This window comes from Phaenicophaeus curvirostris, chromosome 2 (genome assembly GCF_032191515.1).
Source record: "Phaenicophaeus curvirostris isolate KB17595 chromosome 2, BPBGC_Pcur_1.0, whole genome shotgun sequence".
Lineage (NCBI taxonomy): Eukaryota > Metazoa > Chordata > Aves > Cuculiformes > Cuculidae > Phaenicophaeus > Phaenicophaeus curvirostris.
In genome coordinates this window covers 48,865,047-48,889,915 of record NC_091393.1, presented here as the reverse complement: position 1 = coordinate 48,889,915, position 24,869 = coordinate 48,865,047, and the positions used below count along the sequence as shown (strand labels likewise).

General features: G+C 40.0%; 1 protein-coding gene across 2 annotated transcripts; it reads left to right on the top strand.

Moving 5' to 3' along the window:
- Positions 1-598: 598 nt before the first annotated feature.
- IFNGR1 (interferon gamma receptor 1) lies at positions 599-24,018 on the top strand. 2 transcript variants are annotated; one of them, XM_069851941.1, is made up of 7 exons: positions 599-730; positions 12,004-12,118; positions 12,536-12,708; positions 14,151-14,311; positions 15,010-15,196; positions 16,290-16,405; positions 21,615-24,018. In XM_069851941.1, the coding sequence occupies exons 1-7, from the start codon at positions 646-648 to the stop codon at positions 22,095-22,097; spliced, it is 1,320 nt and encodes a 439-aa protein (XP_069708042.1). In that variant the 5' UTR covers positions 599-645; the 3' UTR covers positions 22,098-24,018. The 2 variants fall into 2 exon arrangements, with proteins under 2 accessions (XP_069708042.1, XP_069708043.1); XM_069851942.1 differs by lacking the exon at positions 599-730 and adding an exon at positions 11,103-11,121.
- Positions 24,019-24,869: the final 851 nt, after the last annotated feature.

The window sequence follows — 24,869 nt, the reverse complement described above, 5'->3', positions numbered from 1 at the left end:
CATTAGGGAAAAATTTTTCACGGAAAAGGTCATTGGGCACTGGAACAGGCTGCCCAAGGAGGTGGTTGATTCACCTTCCCTGGAGGTGTTTAAAGGACAGGTGGATGAGGCATGAGGGGCATGGTTTAATGATCGATAGGAATGGTTGGACTCGATGATCCAGTGGGTCTTTTCCAACCTGGTAATTCTATGATCCTAAGTGCCACATCTACACATTTCTGGAACGTCTCCAGGGATGGTGACTCCACCACTTCTCTGGGCAGCCTGTTCGAACACTTCACTACTCTTTCAGTAAAGAAATCTTTTCTCATATCCAACCTAAACGTTCCTCGGTGCAATTCGCGGCCATTTCCTCTCATCCTCGGCCTCTCATCCTCACCATTTCCTCGGCCCCGCCAGCGCCGAACACAGTGGGCACGACCCCTTCCCCGCTCCCACCGGCCACGTCGTGGCCGGTGGGAGCGGGGAAGGGGTCGTGCCCACTGTCAGAAGGACAAAACACAAAACAACCTCCTCCGCAGCCGCCTTTTCCCTCCCCGCCGGCCGGGAGGAGGCGCTTCCCGTCAACGCCCCGCCCCGCCCCTTCCCGGCCGCGCAGGCGCCGCCGCGGAGCTCAGGGGAGCGGGGAGCGGGTGAGGGGCTGCCATGCGGCTGCCGCTGCCCCTCCTGGCGCTGCTGCTGCTGCCGCCCCACCGCGGCGCGACCTCCCGCAGGGAGCAGCCGCCCGCAGGTATAAGGGGCTGGGGTAGGGGGGGGGGAAGGACGGAGCGGGGGCGGGATGGAACGGGATGGGGCGGCCTGGGACGGGACGGGGGTGGAAGGGGACGCAGTGGAATGGATTGGGATGGGACGGGGCTAGGCGGGACAGGGCGAGACCCCAGAATCTGGAAAAGACCTCCAGGATCATCGAGTCCAACCATTCCTATCAACCGCTAAACCGTGCCCTTGAGCACGTCATCCACCCGTCTGAAAAAACAAACTTATCTCCGAGGAAGGTGACTCAGCCGCCTCCCTGGGCAGCATGTTCCAGTGCCCAATGACCCTTTCTGTGAAAGTTTTTTTTTCTGATGTCCAGCCTGAACCTCCCCTTGCTGCCCAGGGAGGTGGTTGATTCACCTTCCCTGGAGGTGTTTAAGGGTCGGGTGGACGAGGTGCTGAGGGGCATGGTTTAGTGTTTGATAGGAATGGTTGGACTCGATGATCCGGTGGGTCTCTTCCAACCTGGTTATTCTATGATTCTTGTGGACCTTGAGGCCATTCCCCCTTGTCTTGTCGCCTGTCACTTGGGAGAAGAGGCCAGCTCCCTCCTCTCCACAACCTCCTTTTAGGTAGTTGTAGAGAGCAATGAGGTCTCCCCTCAGCCTTCTCTTCTCCAGAACAAGACAAGAGCAAGTAGCTGTTTCTTGCATCATTCTGGTGGTGTGTGGATCAGTTCTGGTACCACAGCGCTATCAGCACCTTCCCAGACTTAACTCTGTTACTGTTCAGGTGTAACCCCTGGCTGTATCGCACCTGCCGTAAATGGGTGCAGTCCTTTACGGTCAGGTGACTGATAGCACTTGTCATGTCAGGTGCTGATGCATTTTGCCACGTAAAGTAGGAGTAGGAGTAGGGTGTGCATAGAACAGGCCTTGATAAATGCATGTGTCTAAAAAAGCGGAGAAACTGGGAATTTCACAGCAAAGATGGGGAGTGCAAGACCAGTCAGCAAAGAATTATAGACTCATAGAGTGGTTTGGGTTTGAAGGGACCTTAAAGATCATCTAGTTCCAAGCTCCTTGCCATGGGCAGGGACACTTGCCACTAGTTCAGCTTGCTCAAAGCCTCATCCAGCATGGTCTTGAAGACCTCCAGGATATCCACGACTTCTCGGGGCAACCTGTCCCAATGCCTCACCCCCACAGGAAAAAATTTCTTCGTAATTCTAATCAAAATCTACGTTCTTTCAGCTTGAAACCATTACTGCTTATACTGTCACTGCACTCCCTGATAAAAGAGCCCCACCCCAGCTTTCCTGGAGGCACCTTTAGTACTGGAAGGCTGCCAGGAGGTCTCCCAGGAGCCTTCTCTAGGCTTTATAAGCCCAGCTCTCTCAGCCTGGGCCTGGGCCTCGGTATGGGCTCCAGCCTTCTCATCATCTTTGTGGCCTGCTTCTGGACTCTGGAGCAGATCCAAGTTTTGTCTCTGTGCAGAGTTGTTATAAATAAAATATGAAATAAATATTAAATCTGGTCTGCAAATTTCACTTCAAACTGCAACTGCTCATTGAAACCAGAGATTGCTGTCTAATAGCTCAGGTCCAAAGAGAACACACACTTTATTTTTGAAAATGAGAGCTGTATGCAAGATGCTGCTGCATGTTATGCTTCTCATGAAAGGACTTGGCAAAATCCACAGGTTAGATAAATACAGCAGTACTCCCCTGAGCTTTACTCGCAGAGCAAGATCCATTTACCCTATTTGCTTTCAGTAACACTGATTATGTGAACAGTCTCCTTGGATTCTGCAAACACATAATGCACATTCACTGGGAATGGGCCACACTGTGTGGGACTTTAGAAGACTGCTTAGGTTTACTTGATGTGGACTAGGAACAGTAAAAATAATAATCTGTGTGCTGATATGGCCCTTGGCCATTTACATCTTCGATGTCCAGTTTGTTCATCTTGGTGGCTGATTGTTAACCAGTAAACCTTGCAGGAAAACTCCTTGTTAAAAAAATATAGCAGTAAGGAGGCTTGATTTGTTATATGCTGACTTTTGACATTTGATGTTACTTCTTTTAAGGGCATGCTTTTGTTACTAATAGAATATGCTACTTTATATTGCATTAAGCAATTTTAAGGTAAAACCACAATATAGGTAAATCACTTGTAAACCAAACCTACCATAATCCTCCCTAATCCAGCACAATAATTGATTTGGTGTAACAGAACACAGCTGTGGTGTAGCTGATGTATGGCAAGCTGCCTAGAGGCAAAAAGCTTATTTTTCTGCACGTGGGTGCAGCAAACTCTCAGATGAAAGGAACAGTATGTACTTCTGAGTTAAGTTTTGAAAACATAAGCAGAGTTTTCCCAGGGATGAGCATTCAGGTTGGCCAGAGCCTCTGTAATCATACTCTTCAAAGACTTCATCATTTAGGCAAAACCTTATGATTTTACTGAAAAAAACCCCAAGAAAACATGATGAAAGGGATTATAATAGATATTGCAGTGTATTAGCTGAATGAAAATGCTGGTTGTATTGGTAATTACAAACATATGCCATGTCCTTACTTCATTATTACATTGATTCAAGCAGACGTGCTGGCTTACAATGGAAGGGTGAAAGGAGAAGGGTAATTCGGAAGCATGTTTATGAGCCTTCCTTTTGCAATGATACAGCGTTGTGGGTTTTTTTTTCTTAAGTCTCAGTAGGGCTTTCAGCATGCCAACAGTTTAATACATATCTCAAGGCTGAGTGTGTAATGAGGAAATGCCCAGTCGTCTTCATCTTCTTTTGTAGGACAGAATTTTCCCTAGAAAAGCCAGAAAACCAACAGCAGTTAATTGAGTAGTTGAACAACCCTTACATTTTGTACCTGTGGTTGCTTACCATGCCTGCGTAGCCAGGCCTGTGACTTATCAGTGTGGCCCAGGCTAGTCGATGAGAACTCAGCCTTTATTTAAATATCCTGGAAGAGGAGGTCCCTAATCAAGATTATAGTAGTAGAAGAACAAGATTTGGAGACTCTGAGAGCAGTTCAGGTTTTTCTTGCACGTCGAAATCCAGATGTCCGCAGAGATGTGTGTGTTTTGGGTTTGTGGGTGACTTCCTGTTGTGTGTGATGGTCTTGGTGAACTTGATTTGTTCTTTAATGGTTGAGGTTATTAGCAGTCATCTGTCCAGCTACAAACAAAAACCAATGAGATGATAGACTAGACATCATCTGTTATAAAAAAATTTCAGCTATAACAAAAGGGAAGAATGGTTGTAAAATAGATAAAACAATATTTAGCTCCTACTTTAACAGCAATTTTTAAATAGTCCATCTTGTGCAAGTTACTGTGTTTTTTTTTAATATGGTGATCTAGGGCTGGCTCTCCTCTCAGTACAACATACCACCTTGCAGAGATTTGCTATAAATGACAATTATGAAAGCTCCATGAACAGTGTCAAAGATCTGATGCTGAGAAAATAAAAACCTGTTGTAAACAGAAGCTGTAAAAATGCACTATGTAGTGTGTATAGTGTTTATTTCCGATTCCTGTGAAATCATTTAAGTTAATTTAATTTAAACTTTTAAAAAATTATAGGCTTTGAATTCTACCCATAGACTTCATAATCCTTTGTTTGTGAAGTGAATGTGGTTTCCTGTTCCCTGAAGAGGAGCACAGCAGCAGGCAGAGCCCCGTCTCTGACAGTGGTGTCCCATTTATCCCCGTGGCATGTGCTTGGTGCCCTCACAGCTCATGCTAGTGTCGATCTCTGCCTGGTGAGATTCTGCCCTGTGGTTCTGGGCAGTGCTGTAGCTCTCCTCTAGCCCTCATACAGCTGTTCTTCACTTTAACACAGGCTAATTTTGTTTGATTCAGAACAGATTGAAGTAAGGCTCTAAATGATGACAGAGGACCATTGTAGAAGGAAATGCAGACTGCATTCTTTTTATATGCTGTTTCACCTGTAGCACAAACCTGCTACTATTCTGAATCCATTTTCCAGGGTATAGGCTGCATTTTTGCCATGTTTGGTTTTTTTTTTCTCTGTTTATTGTGTATGGCTGGAGATTCCTGTAGAAGTGTTTTCAGGTAGTGCAGATTTATCTGATCTTTCTTCCTCCTTGTCTTCTCTTTCAATGGTGATGAAAGTTAAGGAGAATTACTTTTTTACATTTATGAAGTCGCCAAAGCTGCTGCCCTTTCTGAGTGCAGTTAAAGTGGATATATGAACTCAGAGCACAGGGCTAGTCAGAGTCCTAGAAGGAAATGATTTGTTAACACTGTACCAGGCTGTATTTTTAACAGGCTAAATGGTGAGTAACTTACTTGGTGTGAATCCACAGCAGAGTTCAGTTGTTGCTTTTGATCTATTGAAATGGCTTAAGACTGTTTTCCTATGATTTGTTTCCTTATCATGAAAATCAAAAACAAAGAAGAGGACTTTCAAAGGTGTTTTTACTTGTTTCTTCACAGTTTGTCTTCTTAAGCTTCCTGTTTGTGCTTTCAATCTGTATTTCAGTGCCTAAATGATGTTTTAATAGGCACATGCAACCTGAATGAACTCTATGGTTGTTTAAGTCACTGTTTTCTCAGATAGCTGTACCATAGAGGCTGCATTATGGACTCATCAGGCGCTATCCTGTTATATGTTATTGCACTTCCAGTTAAATTCCGATTCATGAACAGTGGTAACAAATGCCTCTGTGTATGCAGTAATGCTTTGTGGCCTCTGCCAGAATGAGAGAGGAACTTTGGTGTTGCACAATATAGTAAACATCAGTCTGTCTGTCTCCTTTTTACATCCATGAAATGTCCCCTTCTCCAAGTCATTGATTTAATTTTTGCTGTTGGGTAATGCATTGCTGAGGCTCAATGAACATGTGGGACATTTACATAAATAAAAAATATTAAGTCCTTCTGTATATGCTTTAAAAATAGATTTTATTGAATTTATGGCTGCTTCAAACTTGTATTTCACGAATACTTGCCATAGGCAATATTATTTGGGGACACTATAAAAAACAAGTTAGTCTAATTTCAAGCTCATATAGAAATCTTTCTCAGTTTGCATATGTCTGACCCTGCTGAGGTTTGTGAGAGATGTAGAGAGTGGTGTTTTTTACTTGGGGAAGTGAATATGCAAAACAGACAAGCATTTTCTGGTTTGATTGGTATTTTTTAGGTAGAACTGTATCATATATTGTGTGCAACTAGTGGGTTAGTTCTATGAGTTATCTTCCTTAGTCTTAGAAAATGCAGCTTAGGTACATTTGTTCTTGTTACTTTGCCCAAAAAAAAAAAAAAAAACCAACACAAAACCCAGCCCTTACTTCTTAGCAGCCTGAAACCAAATTGCCAATATTTGCAGTAAAACATAAGTCTTTCAGTGGCATTTGGTTTTTAACTTCCTCCCATGTGTATTTCCTTCCTGTCAGCTATGCAAGTTTGTTGAAGATAAACGTCTCCAAAACCTAAATACATTATTTAAGGTAACTGCACATGAAGAAGAAGTTTGATTACATGGAATCATAGAAGCATAGAATGGTTTGGGTTGGAAGGGACCTTAAAGATCACCGAGTTCCAACCCCCCTTCCATGTGCAGGGACATCTCTCACTGGACCAGGCTACTCAAGGCCCCATCCAACCTGGCCTTGAACACTTCTAGGGAGGGGGCATCCACAACTTCCCTGGACAACCTGTGCCAGTGCCTCACCCCTCGTCATGAAGAATTTCTTTCCAATGTCTAATCTAAATTTTGCAGTCTCCAGTTTAAAGCCATTCCCCCTCATCTTCTCACTATGTGCCTTTGTAAAAAGACCCTCCCCAGCTTTCTTGTAGGCCCTCTTCAGGTTCAGGAAGGCTGCGATAAGGTCTTCCTAGAGCCTTCTGTTCTCCAGTCTGAACAACCCTAATTCTCTCAGCCTGTCCTCATAGCAGAGGTGCTCCATTCGTTTGATCACCTGTTCCAGCAGTTCCATATCCCTCTTATGTTGGGGATTCCAGAAACGGACATAATACTCGAGGTGGGGTCTCATAAGAACTGAGTAGGGGGGCAGAATCACCTCCCTTGACATCCTGGCCACGCTTTTTTTGATGCAGCCCAGGATATGGTTGACCTTGTGGGCTGTGAGCATGCATTGACAGCTCATGTCAATCGTCTCATCGATCAGCACTCCTAAGTCCTTCTCCTCAGGGCTGCTCTCAATCACTTCGTCCCCCATCCTGTATCGAAACTGTGGATTGCCCCAACCCAGGTGTAGGACCTTGCACTTGGCCTTGTTGAACCTCATGGGGTTCACATAGGTCCACTTCTCCAGCTTGTGCAGGTCCCTCTGGATGACATCCTGTCCTTCCAGTGTGGCAACTGCACCACTCAGCTTGATGTCATCTGCAAACTTGCTGAGGTGCGTTTGATCTTGCTGTCTATATCATTGATGAAAATACTAAACAGCACTGGCCCAGTATAGACCCCTGAGGGACACCACTTGTCACAGATTTCCACCTCGACGTCGAGATGTTGACCACTACTTTCTGAATGTGACCATCCAACCAATTCCTTATCCACTGAACAGTCCCCCCATCAAATTAATGTATCTCCAATTTAGAGAGAAAGATATTGTGGGAAACACATTGGAGTAGTCACATCTGCTAGGGTCTTTAGTACTCACACTGCAGGAATAGTTAGTCTGGACTGTTTGTATATGAACAAATAAATAGTCAGATTTTTCTCTGCGTTTATATTGGTTTTAAACTGATGCAGGTGCAGCTTTGCTGAGATAAGCTGTTTGGTTGCTTTCCCATGTCTGTTCTTTATTAAATGCACAACTTCTAGGCCACCCTATGATCGTGCTTGCTTTTACCACTTCCCTACCGCTACCTTAGCTTTCCAGCATTGCAATTCTTTATCCTTAAAATCCAGGCATGCTTAGTTTCATCTAGGTAAAAAATGTATATCTGACTGGCCTACCTTTGCCATTTATTCCTTTATTGTCTGGGCATAGCGCTGTTGTCTGAGGTTCCTCTTACATTGTTCCGCAATGCATGTACCCAATTCAGTTTCTGTGAAAGATTGTTCTTGCTGACATCTCTGTTCCCTTTCTGCCAGGCAGTAGTGCTGTCCTACATGGCAAGGTGAACAGCACTAACTGTGAATGGAAATCACGGCATTTGAGCTGGAAGCAAACTAGAACATGTTGAATGTCTTGTATCATGTATCACAACATGAATTGCTGATCAGTTTTCTTCTCACTTTTTCTGCACTTGGTTTCTCACTGTTTGAATTTGCACCTTGGATGTTTCTGCATTTATGTTTGTTATAAATCAGGACTTTTATGTATAAAGATTACCATTGTGGCACTAGCCACTATTGTCTTCCTCAAGTCATGCCTGCTGAAGAACACAGAACAGTGTGTGATCAATCTATTTTAAAAATGAATGCTTCATTATGGGTTAAGTAAATCAGTGTTCACAAAGTATTACAATATTTTAACTGGCAGTATGCAGAAATAACAATTATGAAGACTAAGTGTTTGCACTTTGAAAATCTACAGTGTTCTCTGTGTTCTCTAGTCTTGACGCTGGAGCAAAATGAGGCTGGAGTGTCACAAGGCTCTGTCTCTGCACTGGCTGGAGGAGAAACCATTAGAAGTCAAGTAGACAGCCTGAGCAATGGCTCTGCAAGCTGGACAATCAAGACCATTTGATTTGTTGGGGTGCAGCATGCAGGGCAGGCAACAAACCTGAAGAAAGGGACTATCATTGTCTGAGCAAGGTGTTAAAAGTAGACTTCCAATAGGTGATAACAAGGCGATTCATTTTCTGTGCCCCTTCTGAAATCCTTAGGTCTGAACTGTTGTAGTGCTGAGCACTCACTTCTGCATCTTAAGCTGCTGTCACTCATGCTAGGTTTCTGTGTATTATTGATTAATAATACAAAGTTGTTAAAAGTGAGGAAGAAAAGGATGAGCTGATGCTATGTGTAAACTCCTTACTGTAAGTGAACAAGGCCAACCTGTAAATGCCATCAGGAATTTTGACGTGGTGGTGACGTTCCTGGTGGCTGGTAAGGTGGCTTTATATGGTGGTATAGTTTGTGAAGAAAGTTGTCTTTTCATGAGGAAAGCTTGTTTTCTGCTAGCTCCTTTGTATTCTCAGAGATGGTGTGCGTTAAAAATGATCTCTGGATGGAAAAGTAGAGAATTAGCTTGATCAGTCTTTCACGGAGCTGTGGAGGAGTGACTTGGTAGATTCTTTTTAATTCTAGTTGGTCACTCAGCATTCATAAGTTTTACATTCCTGTGCCACTCCTCTCTCAATTTATACTTATGCCTGACATTTGGACTTGTTAAATTTAATCCCATTAATCATTGTTCAGTCCTCCAATACATGTAGAACCCCCTGCAAGGCCTGTCATCCCTTGATAGAGTCAACAGCATCTCCCAGCTCGGTATCATTAACAAACTTGCTGGTGGTGAGTTGAATTCCTGTTTCTAGACCATTGGTAAAAATATTGAACAGAACAAGCCCTAGAGTTGAACCCTGAGCAACAGCACTGATGACGGGCCATCACCCAGATGTGATGTAGCCTTTCACTACAGCCCATTAAACCCCTGCTGTGCAACCAGCTCATTGCACACTTGGACAAAAAGAATGCTGTCAGAAATAGTATCAAAAGCCTTACTAAAATCCAGAAAAACTACATCCACCACTTTCCGTTCATCCACTAGGCAGGTGACCTTGTCATAGAGGAATATTAAATTGGCTAAATAGGGCTTTTGCTTTGTGAATGCATGTTGATTGTGCCTGATGGTTGTGGTGTTCTCTAGATGTCTTTCAGTAGCACCCAGTATTATCCTTTCCGTAATTTTTTCAGGTACTGAGGTTAGACTAAAAGGTCTGTAGTTTCCTGGGTTTCCTCACACCTTTCTTGTAAATTGGAATAACGTGGACTAGCTTCCAGTCAGTGGGAACATTCCTAGACCCTTGATAGATGATTGAGAGGAGCCTTAATTGTAACATCTTCTGTCTCTTTCAGTACTGTGAGGGGAATCCCATCAGTCTCCATGGACTTGTGAACATTCTGCTGATAAAGCTGGCACCTTACAATTTCAGTGCCTACACATGGAAAGTCACTGTTCCTACACTTGGGTTCCTCTGACTCAGAGGACTGGGCAGCCCAAGGTCTAGTGGTATTAAAAACTGAGACACAAAACCCCAAATACCTTTCTTTTTCTTTATCTGTTAGTCACATGACCATCTGCAACTAGTATTGATCCTATGTTTTCCTTGGTAATGTTTTCTTCTACTTGCTAAGGTACTTTAAAAAGCCTTTCTTGTCATCTGAGGCAACACTGGCCAGTTTCAACTCCAGTTCAGCTTTGGCCTTTTGTGTCTTTGCCCTGCAAACCACAACTCTATAATTTTCCTGCAAAGCCTGACCTTTCTTCCAGAGAAGTTTTTTTCCTCCTGAGTTCCAAGAGGAGTTCCCTCTTCAGCTGAGCTTGTTTGTTCTGCTTGCTTGACTTAGGATACCAGGGGATTATTGCCTGCTTCGTAATTTTAAAAGGTGCTTCTTCAAAACTGAATAGCACCCATTGACCCCTAAGCCATTCCAAGCAGATTCTGAGGGGATGCTGCTAAGTAGCTCCCCAAGTAGCTTAAAGTTTACTCTCTTGAAATCTAGGGTAGCAACTCTGTCTCTGTACAAAAGAAAACAAAAATGTGGCAATGGGAGGTAGAAGGAGTGAGGAGAAGGCAAAGTGGTGTATAGTTGTGTAACTAAAAGCCACATAGCTTCTACTGATTGTTCAAATATGTTCTGGGATTTCATTTTCCACTTTTTTTTTAAGTGTAGCTTTATTTGTACAGTAGTACCAAACAGGAACATTTTCTAAGACTCCCTGTACAATGCCTTAAAACTAAGTGCTTCAAGTAATGCTTGTGTTCTTTGACACCTCTTCTATCAATTTGTCACCTTTTTTTTCTTGTGGTTCAGAATTTGATGATTGTGTTCCTTTTTTCCAATAACTGAAATACCAGTTTTGTACATATTAAAACTTAACTAAACCACAGCACCATTTGCGGAGTGATGTATGTTAGATGTCTCAAATCTTCGTGGTTAATAGCATGTCTCAGCCACTAGGTATTACTTTCTGTGGAGTGTTATTTTTGTGGTCTTACTCTTAAGATGTGAAAATTGTTTACTTTCCCTCAGTATGTCAAAGTGAAATGGGAGTTCTTGCTCTGGAAACAGGCAGCAGTCTAGAGCAGGTCAAATATGAGTTACTCGTCAGTGGTTCACCAAAGCTCATTATTCGCATTGAGAGACTATTAAGGATGCCATACTAGACATTGAGAAGCTAATAAGGAACAACAGAAATGAGTTGAATGACCTTCCCTTTTTCTCCTCTGAATACCATGTGTCAGCCTTCAATAGTTAAAGGAATTTTCCTTCTCCTGCAACTGCTTCCCCAATATCCCTGTTGCTGTTGGTGCTTAGAATAGAAGCTTGTTGTATGAGGAAGCTATCAATGCTGCTTTTTTTTTTTTTAATTGCTTCCTGTGTTATGTGTGGTGTTTTTTACTAAATGTACTTCGAATGCTTTCTTGTATGTGGAACTACATTACAGCTTCAGTGTTCTAATTCTTTACAAATCTTAATAGTTTATTATTACCACAGCTTTCTGAAAATACTGCTGGAGTGATAAAAATGTCATTATCAGAAATTCATGTTGAATCCAGGCCTCTCCCAGCAGGCTGGTTGTCTTTTGGCAAGGCTACATCAGGAGGCAGTAGGGTTCAGTACAGCTGCCCTGGAGCACAGACCCTGATACTGCAGCTCTGGTGTTCTCTCCCTGCCCCCCAATTCAGTTTCTGAAGAACAAGAGAAGTATACAGGGGCTAGGCTAATCTCCCCTAACTTCAGTAAATTCATATTATCTGCCTTGCTGGTATATCTGTATAATATGAACATAGGGGTATAATAATCACAGCTTCTGAAACTGATATGGGCCATCTGATGGACTTGCTTTCAGTGCTCGTGGGTTATCTGAGGTTCTGGGTTGCAAACGGGAAGAAATTTGTCTCTGTAGGAAAGAAGAATAATAAATTAGCTGACAGAGCTCACATGTGTTCATACTGTTGACAAAGTAGTCCATTTGGAGGAATTATTTGCAATTTTTTATAATTTTTCCAATAATTTTGATCTTGTTGCATTTTTTTCAAGTAATTTAGAAATATATTAGGCTGTCCTTCTGTTTCATTAGGTCTGTTTATCAAAGTGCAATTGTTCTGTTTCTTCTAGTGGAGTCACCAACACAGATTGTAGTAACATCTGAAAATTTCAAAACTATCTTGCATTGGGAATACCCACTTATGTCTGAAACTCCTCATTTTATTGTGGAAATCAAACCTTACAAGTAAGTTCTTACTCTTTCATCATTTCCCATACCTGACATTCTTTAGAATCATTTAAAATCAACCAGCTTCTGATAAATCCTTTTGGTTTTATATGGTGAAGTCATGTAGGGTTAAGGTTGCCTAAGTGTAAATGAAGGCAAAATTTGTCAAATAACAGGATGATTGAGGTTGACAAGGACCTCTGATAGTCATCCGGTCTATCCTTCCCTGCTCAAGCAGGATCACCTAGAACCAGTTGGCCCAGACCACGTCTGGATGGCTTTTGAGTGTCTCCAGGGGTGGGAGATTCCACAGCCTCCCTGAGCAATCTGTGCCAGTGCTCTGTCACCCTCACAGGTGCTTTGTCACAGGAGCAGTGTATTATATAATACTGTGCAATTGAAACCGTATTAACTATTACTTGATCTGTTTTATAGTTTAGGTAAATATAAGAACATCTCAACATGTATGAACATTACGGATCATTTTTGTGATTTCTCACGGGAAATAGATGATGTCTCATCTTCTCACTGGCTTCGAGTTAAAGCAATTGTTGGGTCACAACAGTCTGAGTATGTTGAGGCAGAGGAGTTTATTTTACAAAAGCATGGTAAGTTCCATCATAAATTAAACCTTGTAATTTTCCCACAATTTAAAAGTAATTATCCTTTATGTAGTATTCTTGTGTCTCATTTGGGAATACTGGGAGTCCAGAATGAAGTGAAAGTTGATGATTCTTCAGTAGGAACTTCTGTGGTTCTGCCTCTGTATGGGCTTGTTAGCCCTGTCACTGTGGTATCTGAATATTTTTTCAAGACTTGTAAAGAGAAGAAAGTGATGCTCTGTGGACCCTTCCCATATTCTTGCCTGGTATCCCAGACACAAATTTAGGGTAGGAAACTGCAGCTGGAAGCTGTGGACCTCTAGGCATCAATGAAGTAGTGTTCAGGTGGTTGGTGATGCATTGCTTGACACCATAATCCTATGTACTGACTGCTAGAAGCTATGAGAGTCCAATGTAGCTGGATAAGTAAGAGTTACTCATTATTCATTTGGGCTACTTCAGGAGAAATCAGTTTTTCATATCATTGTTGTAAAAGTAAATTGCCTAGGCTCTAGGCCAGCCTGTCCAAAACAGTGGGGCAGGCCCCAGCAGTGTGTAGGAAGTGCAAAGTAGACACAATAGAGCAAGAAAAGGCTGAAAGACTTCTCATACGTGGTCCATTCACAACATATAGCTTTTGGGTAGGACATTACCTATGAGATTGTCCTTGACTTGGGCTGCTCTTTAGGTAGGGCTGGCTTTCTGCACTGCTGGAGTTGAAGTGGAGTCCCTCCTTGTTTTCTGCTCTGATTCCCTCCCCACCCACTACTACTACTCCAAAGACTTGTAATCAGTGACTGGTTTCTAGTCTTTGACAAAGGGACAGAAGTTGTCATGGTAATAATGCTGAGTTTGGCAGTTTGCAGAAAATTGGTAGCCATGTATAGAGGAGAGAGACAAAATATTTTTTTTTTTTAACAAGTTACTGATATGTTCAGTCAGATCATTACACACCAAAAATTCATATATGCCATTGCCATGGGAAATCAGGCTTCCTAAGCATTGTTACTCAAGATAAGATTTGTTTAGATGTTCAGATAGCCTTTGTCTCTGTACAGTATTGGTTTTGGCTGAGCGTGATTTATGGTGGAACCTCAGCAGTATTTTGTGTTCTGTACTTCTTCACGTATATATATGCTCAATTGCTTTGTTGTTTTTTTCTCTTGTCAGTGAGATGAATTTTTATGGCCTTATGGTGTATAGGAAAGTTGGATTGCTTAACAGTTAAATTCTACACAGGCAATCTCTGTTTTCATTTTAGAAGCATATTCATGAATATATCCAAATGCCTCCATTACTTCCAAGTATCACAGCTGTGCAATATTAACAACATTGAAATAAACATGTAATTCTTCTCAAATCTCTGACAAATTTTGGAAAGCTAGCTATAAATAGCATATTTTATGTTAAAAGCTTTGGCCTAATAGCAGAGGTGCGATGTGTTGCAGGAAAAATAGGACCACCAAAACTCAATCTCTCAAGGCACAATGATGAAATCGTGGTTGATATATACCATCCTCCATTCCCATCTGTGGAGCATCTTCCTCTGATCAAAGATGTTTATTCAGACATTGAGTACTTGGTGACTTTTTGGGATAGTAAAAATGAGGTAAGTTCAAAAATGAAAATTTCAAATTAAAAATACTTGCTTACCTTAAACACATAACCAAGGAGTTCACTCCTGTGACACAAAGCCAACAGATATCAAGAAAACAGTTGAACAAAACGTAGGACTACTGAAGCTCTGAAATGTCAAGGTTTTCACAGTGAGATACGTGACTGGAAGGTATGGTAACAAAAATGAGATTCTTGCAATAGCTGTATAGAAGATAGTTATTTGATACCATGTTGTTGTTTTCTGCATGCATGCTAAAATGGTGGCCTTACTTGTGTGCTGTTCACTTGTGCTGATAGATGTTTCGTTTCAGAAGATTAGATTTTTGAGATGCTAATACCACTTTATTTAGAAATCGTGGAGGGGTGAACTTGAAAATTATAGTAGTTATGTTTATTCACAGTTATCATTTCATATGCATTCAGGTACTAGTTTTACAAGTCGACTAGGAATGCAAATCTAGACTATAAACATCACAAATTTTAGCTGAAAGCACCATGGTCTGATCAAATATAATGCCTTAAGGTAGCTTATAAACTGATAGCCTAAGTTCATTTAGCTTTTGCAAGACATGATGATGTGGGAGACACATCTAGTAGTGCTGTAATATTTTTTGAAGTTTTGGAAAGTACTGTAACATTTGTACTGCTGTATTGAGTCAAATAATACAATGTGACTTTCACTTCTTGCAGACTAAAGAAGACAACTTGAAGACTGACCTTGAAGAAAGCTGTACAATGAGTAAATGTGTCCTCAGCATCCCAGTAACTGCTGAAGGTTCCACTTACTGTGTTTCAGCAAAGGGATCTTTACATGGCTATCTGATGATTAGCGCCCCGTCAGAAAGCTGCATTCATGTTCCTCTCAAGTATACAATGAGTAAGAGGATTCTAAAACTTTAGTAAGAACATACTGAATCTGATCAGAGATCTGTACTAGCTGGGTGTTCGAACTCTGATATAGCCGTGGGACGATTTGGACGCCTGTGGGAGAATATGAAAAAAGGGAAAGCATGGTCATTATCTTCCAAATGCCCTTCCCAGTTTAAAGGCCTTTAAAGGTCATGTATTAAAGTAACACAGACTTTTTTTGAGGTGCTTTTCCTGCTTCATGGATATTACAAAACCTGTTTCCATTGCACCTGATTGTTGGTGTCATTAATAAATGACAAAAGGATCACTCACTGAGGTAGATGGTTTTCAGAAGCGTTATCTCTTCTAACAAATGACTTTTTGCTCAGTCACATTACTGAGGAAAATGTGTAAAAGTATATAGACTTCCCTGAGGTTGAAGCAACTATAAACTTGTGGTCATAAAACTAAGATATTGACATCTTTTTCTTATTTAAAGAGAATAAAGGCAGCTAGTGACCCAACTTCTTATCTGTGATAACCTTGTACAAACTTTTTTATGTTACTTCATTATGACCTGAAACTTCCCTAGAGAGAAGAGAGAAAATTTATAGAAGCAGTTGTGTTCCTTTATGCCCCAGAACAGCAGTATAACCAAGGTGGGGTTGTGGGGGGTGACACGTTAAGGAGAGTCAGACTAGTGGAGTCTTGCTAGCAATAGTTAACAGTTCTATGTTTTGGAAGATTTCCCATTTTAATGTTACCATACATAGACTATATGTGGTTATTATGTCAGTTAATATGCTGTCACGCAGAAAATGTACAAATCTGTTCATCCCCTTCTGTCATCTCTAAAGAACAAAGTTAGCTATAAAATTTATTTACCTCTATAAAAACATGATTGTGTTTATATAGATTGTAAGTCTCCTGTAATTCTTTTATTTACTCGACATAGTTCTTTATAAATTAAGTTTTCTCGAGTGAAAGGAGGTGGTAAATTGAGAAATTCACACATTACAGCTGAGCTTTCTGAGCTATTACATTTTCTGAAGTTATTCTAAATGATAGAATAGTGGTTTATTTTTCAAAACTTCCTAACAGATTTTACTCTAACTTCATAGGCACACAAGATATCATCATTCTGTGTGCTGTCATTCTGAGCTTGAGTCTAATTTTCGCAGCATATTGTGGCTACAAGAAACTAAGGAAGAAGAACGTAAAGCTTCCTAAGTCTTTGGTAAGTTCATACTTCATCTGCATTAGGTTTTTTATACAACACAACTGTATAACTATATCATCTTTATGCCTGTCTCATTTTTTTACCATGGTCTCATAGATATTTGGGATTTATACCAGTCTAATACACCTTCTGCAAGCAGAGGCTGTGTTTGTTTTAGGGCTAGATTTCAGTCTCTTTTTAACTGAAGTAGTGGTGGTTTGTACTCATTCTAGTAGCAGAGAGACAGAATCCTAAAAGACTTTTTGAGATTGTCTAGTCTGACAGTTTTGCTCAAGTGCGGTCAAAGAGGGCAGGTTGCCCAGGACTTTGTCTAGTTGGTTTTCCAGTACCTCCAAGGAAGGAGATTCCACAACTGCTCTGGGCAAGCTGTTCCAGTATTTAACCACCCTCATAGTAAAAATTGTTTCTTACATTCAGATAGAATTCCATGTGTTTCAGCTTGTACCCATTTCCTCTTGTCCTGTTGCTGGACACTTGCAAGATTCTGTCATTATGTGGCAACATTGTGATATTGCTGAGTGCTACAGTGTTCTTAAGGTGATGTTCAGAATAAGGGGTGGGAAGGGAGTAATAGTGTTCTAAGGAGGCGGGAAGAACAGCTAGAGGAAACCTGTTCTCGCACTGAGCAGTCACAGGGAAAGAGAGGTCAGCAGCTGCTCTACCTTTAAAGCTCCTTAAAGAACAGGAACACTCCTTGCTTCACATCAGGCAAGAGCAGAGCATCTGAGAAGTACTGTTGTTATGTCCACCTAGTGTCTCTTTAGTCACAGCAACTGTACAGTCAGCAGCAGTTGAAAGAGCTTTCAAGCTGTGAAGTAAACAGTGATCTAGTCTATAATCTTATGTCTCTGAATGTATAACAATGCGTCCTACATATTCGCAGTAATTTTTGTGAAAAAAGCACCTTTCATCTTGTAAAATAAGTGACCTGCATAGATTTCTGTAGTGTTGTTTTTAAAAATTCAGTCTCATAACTAAAGCAAGAGGCACCTTATCCAGAATGACAGTACTGTGCTCAATGGATCCACAGTTATTCTGGTTTCCCAATACCACTGTGGTATTGCATCTAAGGGACCAGGAAAAAGAATATTGCACAAATAGGATGTGTGCTTCTTAACTCCTCTTGAGCTTCCTGATGTATCCCCCAAGTTAGGTCACCTTGTAGAAACTAATTTTTGTGCCCATATTCTCAGTTTGCTGGACTATATGTTATCTTGTGATTCCTAGGTTCCAGCATATCACAGTCTGGTTCACATTCCACATCATACCTTCTTCCTAAGGAGCTGAACAGAGCCAGTAACAATAAAGATTTTTACATGGGTGTTTGAGCACTGAGACAAGTTCCCCAGGGAAGTGGTCACAATCTCTAGCCTGTCAGTGTTCAAGAAACATTTGGACCATAATGTTAGATGTATGATTTAACTTCTAGGTTGCCTTGAATGGAGTCATGAGTTGAACTCTATGATCCTCATGGACCCCTTCCAACTCAGGATATTATGATTCTGTCCATTTCTGTCTCTAGTGACAAATATAAATTGCAGAGCTCATAAGGCTAGTTTCACTACAGGTGATATGAATAAGGTGGAAATGTAAAATGAATAATTAATAACTTATGATTAATTATTGATTATTTTAGAATTAAAATTAGGCATTTAAAGCATTTTTTAAATAGTTGATATGAATAATAAGTTTAATGATGTGAAGTTATCTCTGCAGACATATTGGAGCTAAGAGCCTGTCACTGACCTTTGAATGTGTACTAGAAATTTCTTTCCCTGCAGGTTATGACTATTATGCTTTACCTGATCTTGTCAGAAAATAGAACATCTAGGGAGTTTTCCATCTATTAAAAAGGCTAGGCAAAGGTTTCTTACCTTAAGACTGCTGCCTTCCAGTGATCTGCTTCCTGGCAGCTTAAAGCACATGCCAGCAGAAAGAGAAATAAAGAAAAAGTAACAGTCAAACAGGTGCTTTTGTTGAGAGTCTCATACACCCAAAGAAAAGACAAAAACCCAAACCACGTTGTCATTTCTAGCTCAAATATATCTCTCTATATTGCCTTTTCTTTACTGTTTGTGACTCCTGAGAATAGCATGTCAGTCATGTACAGGTCCTACTTCCACAGTGCAGCTGTCTTTCAAGTATGGGCATTGAATGATTACCTTCATTAAAGAAAATATTTGTTTGAATGTTTCAAACATCCTTATTCTTAGCAAAAGCCTACCAGGAACTTTCATCTAGTAAAATGGGACAGATTCCTTTACAAGAGTTCATCATGCTAGTTTCCTGCTGGATCACAGGAATATGATGTTTCAGCAATCCAGCTATAGAGCTGTTCATTCTCTTTGATCTCACAGAGTGTTTCAAAGGCCATCTCCTTCCACCCATCATCTTCAGTCATTATTATTTGTCCCATGTGATTTGTACTGTACTAGATTTTTATTGTCAGATTTGGGATGAGGGCTTATCCACTTCAAAAGTGGCCTTAATTTATTGATACGCTGTGGACATCTCCCTCTGCTTTAACTTCACTGTCTTTAACTGTCACTAACTTCACTTCACTTTAACTGTCATTAACTTCACTTTTAACTGTCACTGTCTTCAGTGCCTCTTATGTTTAAATGGTGGCAAATGTTTTAGTGGGTAGAACACACAAACTCTGTAATTTCAGAGAAAGACTCATAGAAAAGCATAAACTTTCTTTTTTAGCTCATACTTAACTTTTCTGACAGCTGCTGGTGCTTTTTCCAAACCTGACAGGAATGACAAGGCTATGTTTTCTCACTATTTGTATAACACTTATGATACTCGCAAAATACTTAATTTTCTTTGTAACTCTGGCTTTTTTGGTTCTACAACATATATTTTTGATCTGGAAAAATTCTAATTGTTCCTGTAAATTTTGACTGATATTTGCCACAAATAGTTGTCATCTTACAAGAAAGAAGCTGCGTCATTACATTTTGTAAGACTTTTTTTTTTTCAGCTGTGAGCATCTGCAGAGCAATTACATGGTCTCTTGTTTAGATGTTTACCCAGCATTAATTTGAGGTAGAACCATGCAGAGACCATGCAAATTTTTTCAAGGTCCTAATAAATGGACTTCTCAAACTTTCCTCCAGCAAATGTGCACCTGAAAATTAATGGGAATTTGTAGGTAGACAAGCCCTTAGAAAAGTTAAGAAAGGAACTACTGACTTCCTTAACTGTTACTGACTTCATGGGATATGTTAGTTATACCTATCCTTGAGCCTGCCTTCCACCAATGTATCTCCCTAGTATGCTGAGGTAGTGAAAGATATCAGCTTAGGTGCTCTTATTGGAAACAGGAAGATATCTGAGCATCTGCACATGCCAGGAAATACTGATGAAATCCAGCTTAAGCTCACTGGTTGTCAGTTTGGTAGTATTAGATAATATGCACAAAAGAAAAATATTAACTTACCTGTGATGAGCACTTTTCTTCAAATAGCATCCTTATCTTACCCCTGTTACTTGAGATGCTTTGAATGGCATTCTAGTTTTGTAGCAAGCTGTGTTTCTTCTATTTGAAACTAGAAATAATTGCACAAATTGCTAAATTGTCTTGTAGGCATAACTCAGTGATTTTGAAACAACCTTTGGTACCAAGAAACCCATGGGAGTTTTTTATCCCCTGATGGCTCCCTTCTTTCATGGATGGGAATAGGAGTGGTTTTTGTACCATCTTGTTTTTGTCAAAAATTCACCAAGGGAAAAATGAGTTTCCTTTTTAAGAACAAAAGTCTTGGATGTAGTTGTGTAGAGAGTACTTACTTGGTCTTCAAGGTCTATCTCTAAGCATTGCCAGCTGGCATTGTGAAGTGCAGAACCTGTGTAGAGTACAAAGCATTCCCTTAACACAGTCTAGGACTATGATTTTTAGAGCCATGTGAAAATCCCAAAAGGACAGAAAGAAGAACTTTTTGGGTTTTGGTTTAAATTTTAGGATATCATGTACTGGTATGGGGAGAGATGGGAAGTTGCAAATGCAGCTTTTAGACATAGTTTATATAGCATTTTGTTTTAATTTAAATTCCTCGAGTGTTCCAGCTTACATAGAGTATTATCTTCTCTTATCACTTACTGTGTGACTGTTGGAGTCAGATTTTTGCTATTGCCCAAAAAACTAAAGATGCTGGCCCTTTCAGGGTATAGCAGACGTACCCAATATTTTTTCATATATTCATATAAACAGTTTTTCAAAAGGTATGTTAATCCTACTGGCTGTTCATAACATTTAAAGTATCTACTCATTATTGATTGTATTCTGGTTTCTGCAACTATCTTGTGAGCATCTGCTTCTTATGAATGCGTGATTTCTGTATATACTCATGGAAATTACTCTGAATGTTCTTTATACAGTATTCTGATTGTTTCCAACTTACAGAAAAAGAACATCCAGGGAGAATGATGGCTGAATGGGAGCTAGATGGTAGTGTGGTATATTCTCAATGTCAGGAACTACCTTAATGCTTTTTTCACTAGTTTTTTGGTGGCAGTCCTTGAAGGTGAAGATAAATTAAATTATTAATTTAAAACAAGCTGGAACCTGGCCATTGAAGAAATTAATGTGTTCTTCCGATGGAGGGGTTTCAAAGTTTGTCACAGCATTGAGGGACTACTTATTGACGCATGAGAAATAATTACAAAGACTTCAGCATAGATAAGACTCCTGGGGATACATAAAGGTTCTCATGTCATTTTGAAGATCTCTTTCCAAAGTTCACTTCCCTCCCAGTCAAAACAATTGCCACAAAATATTAGTCGTTGCAAGCTAACACTCGTTAGTCATAGAGTATGAAAAGTTTCCCCAGCTAGTTGAAGAGTATTACAGCTTTTTCTTCCTTTGCTGTTTTCCTCTACATTGTAAACTTCAAATTACTTAAAATACAGTGGGTGACATGAAATGGATTTCGTCCTTGCAAATGTGTTTGCACATACAAAGCATTTTTGAGAAGTTCCGTAAAAGTGTTAATGAGCAGTTGAAGTCATAGATACAGGCTAATAGCCCTGCCAGATTTTGCAGATTTGTGTTGGGATTGGTTATGATGACATGAAATTTCTACTGTAAACGTTTGTCTTTATTTTTTTCCCCTTCTAAGCTTTGACAAAAGATAAAGCCACTAAATTAGTAGATTATGTGGAACTAACGGTGCTTTTTTTTTTTTAAATTTTTTTATTTAAGGTCAGTGTGATAAGAAACCTGAACAAAGACAATATTCTAGAATCAAAATCGGAGGCAAAATACACATCTGTAATAAACTTCGTGTCAGACCACTCAGCATTGCCAGTAACCTCGCTGGAGGAAGTGCCAAAAGAAGAAATTGTTAGTCCTGAGAATTCCAGTGAAGGAACATCTTTTGTTCCTCCCCCAGAGGCACCAGTCAAAACAGAAGAGGTGTCAGTGCAGGAAGACACAGAGGAGATATCTTCTGATGATGAACAGACTCACAAAGTAAAGGAGAGTTATTTCATTTCTGACAGTCGCCAAATGGATATATGCAGTAGTTCTTCAGGGTCAGAGATTTCTGCCGCAGAAATACAACAAACAGTCCTTCCAAGCAGCTGTCTCAAATTTTCTGGCTATGACAAGCCTCACGTTCCACTAAATATGTTGATTGATGTTGGTGAAGACCAGCCTGTGATTGCTTACAGGCCGACTGACTGAGCAGGGAAATTTTCTAATAACCACTTTAAGAAATATTTGTGTATATAGCTATTTCATATTAGAAGTACTGCTCTGGTTTTTTTCACAAGTACTCTATGGAGAAGAGACTTCATGAAGGAGTATAAAACAGCAGGTGTATCATTATCCCTTTCTGTTTCAAATCCTTTTCAAAATTAACTTGATGAACATAATGCTTAAGAAGGCCTTCATTTGGTTATGATAGAAATGTGCAAGGAATATTTGAGAGTTTTTGCCTGTACTTGAAGTATTCCCTTGCTTCTATTTTTCTTTTGAAGAGTAGTTTTGTATTAAATGAAACACTGCTATTTCTTTTGCATAAGGATGTGTCTATAACCTTTTCCTGTATATCTTAAGAATTTAATTCCATGGCCAAGAGCCAGTTATTTACAGTCTTTCCTGCAAATAGAATTATGTACTTCCAGGATCATTACTTTGTACATTCCTGTAAGTGACTTTTTCCTTGGTAATATTAAGTCCTGTGACTAAAAAAGGCTATTCTTAAAAGTGCTGTTATTTGTGTATAGCAGCATCTGTTTGGATCAGCTACATGCATTGTGTAACCATGTCACATTCTGGATAATTCCTGCATTGGTGTGCCAGCCAGTCGTCACTGGAAGAAAATGTGTGTAATGGACAGTTGTACAGCACCAGAAAGTGTTTCCAGAATCCAAAAGCTTTTTTTCCTCCAGAACATTTTTTATTCTATCTTTGAGCAATATGGTTTTTTAAAAATAGAAATCAACAAGATCTCATCTGAACATGTTTCTGGGAGGTTGAAAATTACTACCATTTTTCCCCTTTTTATGACTTCACACAGGAACTACACCACATGACCTCCTTTTAAAAATACAAATAATAAGACAATAGAAAAGTGGTGTGGTAAGTTGTAGTTTGTAATTTATTGTCATCTGACAGCCTTCTGAATTTTGTACCACGAGACTGTAGTTTTGAAAACTGATTTTATTTTTTTTATATTTTAAGATCGGTCAGTCTAGTGCCATCAATCCAGTTACTTTCCTGTAGCCAAGATGTGACAGCTATATTCTGGTTGTCAGAAATGTTTACAGTAGTTCTTAATGAAGCTTAGTTCTGGAAAAATGTTGTTTTACAGACACAAGATGGTGCACTTATGCAAAATTATGTCTTTATTTTAAAAGATATTTTTGTAGGATTATCAGAAATGTTTGTATGTTGTATCAGGTGTTTTTTAAAAGGAAAGCCGGTGTTATAGTACTGCTGTCCTTACGTTTCTCAGTGGCATGAGTGTTCCCAAGATCAAATTAGTTTACACAGCAGTTTCTGGGCTACTCCCATTCCTGCAGATATCACACATTAACCACAATGTTAATTACCAGTTGTTTGTGGTGGTCTTAAGAGAGAGCCTAGAAACAGGGCAAGTGCATGGTGTGGTATTTCTGCTAGGATGCAGTCCAGCAGCCTGCAATTTTGAGTTCTTGGGACAGGGAATGTGGAATTGCTTTACCAGCTACAGGAAGTTAGCTTTGCTTTTGCAGTTCTGTAGTGCCAAATATTTGAGCTGTGAGGTTCAGAAGGCGTCAGGTGCCATTTATCTATGCATCTTCACTTAAACACAAAATTATTTTAAATTAATAAATTAAAAGTCTTGTGATAAAGAAGTAGTTTGCTTAAGATTCTGGATATTCACAGATAGCACCTTGACACAGGATATCAGTGCCTAACATCTGCAGGTTGAAAATCTGTCAATATTTGTGCCTTTTACAGACATATCAGTTATCCAGTATGACACATGTAGAAAGTTTCACAACTTCAAGCTGTTTCAGGTGCTTTTTACTCTTGTCATGGCTGCTTCCTTCCTGTCTCCTAAAGATGATTTGGGAGATGATGGAATATAAGACTCCAAAACATTATATACTGTGTATGAGAAATTGCATCACAAACCCGTAGCTTAATACCTGACAGTGTTTCTAAGAAGATCTTTAGTTCGCATTTTTGCATGGACATCATAACTTCTTATTACCAGGTTTGCAGTTATGAGTGAAGTATCATGGTAATACTATGGGCTAGCATGGAAGCATCAAATGTTCTGCTTTTATGGGGTTTTTTTGTCAAATCTACTGACATTTGTGGAAACAAGACATACCTTGTAATGTCCCAGTTGCTTAGAACAGAAGTGTATTTGTATGTAGTCCTTCACTAGTTAGGATGGCAAGAAAGAAACTTGCATGAGAAGAGCCGTTTTCCTCAAGGCTCTAAGTAACCTGTTGCTCTGAAGTGGGGCCGAGTAAACGGTTCAGTATTAATAAATAAAAACTATTGTACTTGGCCAAAATTAATTATTGCAGCTTGTCTTACAAAAGCCCAAGAAACAAATAAGAAACCAAGCACAAACACCTTTTCATCTTCTAAAATAAGTGACCTCTGTCGATTTTTTTTCAGTATGGTTTTTAAAAATTCAGTCCTTCAACTATGAAGCCCATAAATGGATCCAATCATTGGGCAAGGTGGAACCTCCGGGGTTCTACAAATCATTCTCCTCCTCAGAACTGAATTATTTCTCTTGTGCATTTGTGTAAAGACTCCACAGACCCATCAGGTAATTTATTTTGGGAGTACTTTACCACTAGAAAGTATTTTCTGTTGTCTAATGCAAGTCTTCCTGACTTTAGAAATTCAATTATCTGCAGTAAGCCTGCTGAACATGCTTTGATTCTTGTCTGAGATTTGTAACTAAACTACTTGTAAATACTGTAAATGTTAAATATGTTTACA

Coding starts and splice junctions, on each gene's coding strand:
- IFNGR1 (XM_069851941.1), top strand. CDS start 646: ATGCGGCTGCCGCTGCCCCTCCTGGCGCTGCTGCTGCTGCCGCCCCAC. Junction 12,119..12,535: donor GTGGAAATCAAACCTTACAA/GTAAGTTCTTAC, acceptor TCTGTTTTATAG/TTTAGGTAAATATAAGAACA. Junction 14,312..15,009: donor TTTGGGATAGTAAAAATGAG/GTAAGTTCAAAA, acceptor CACTTCTTGCAG/ACTAAAGAAGACAACTTGAA.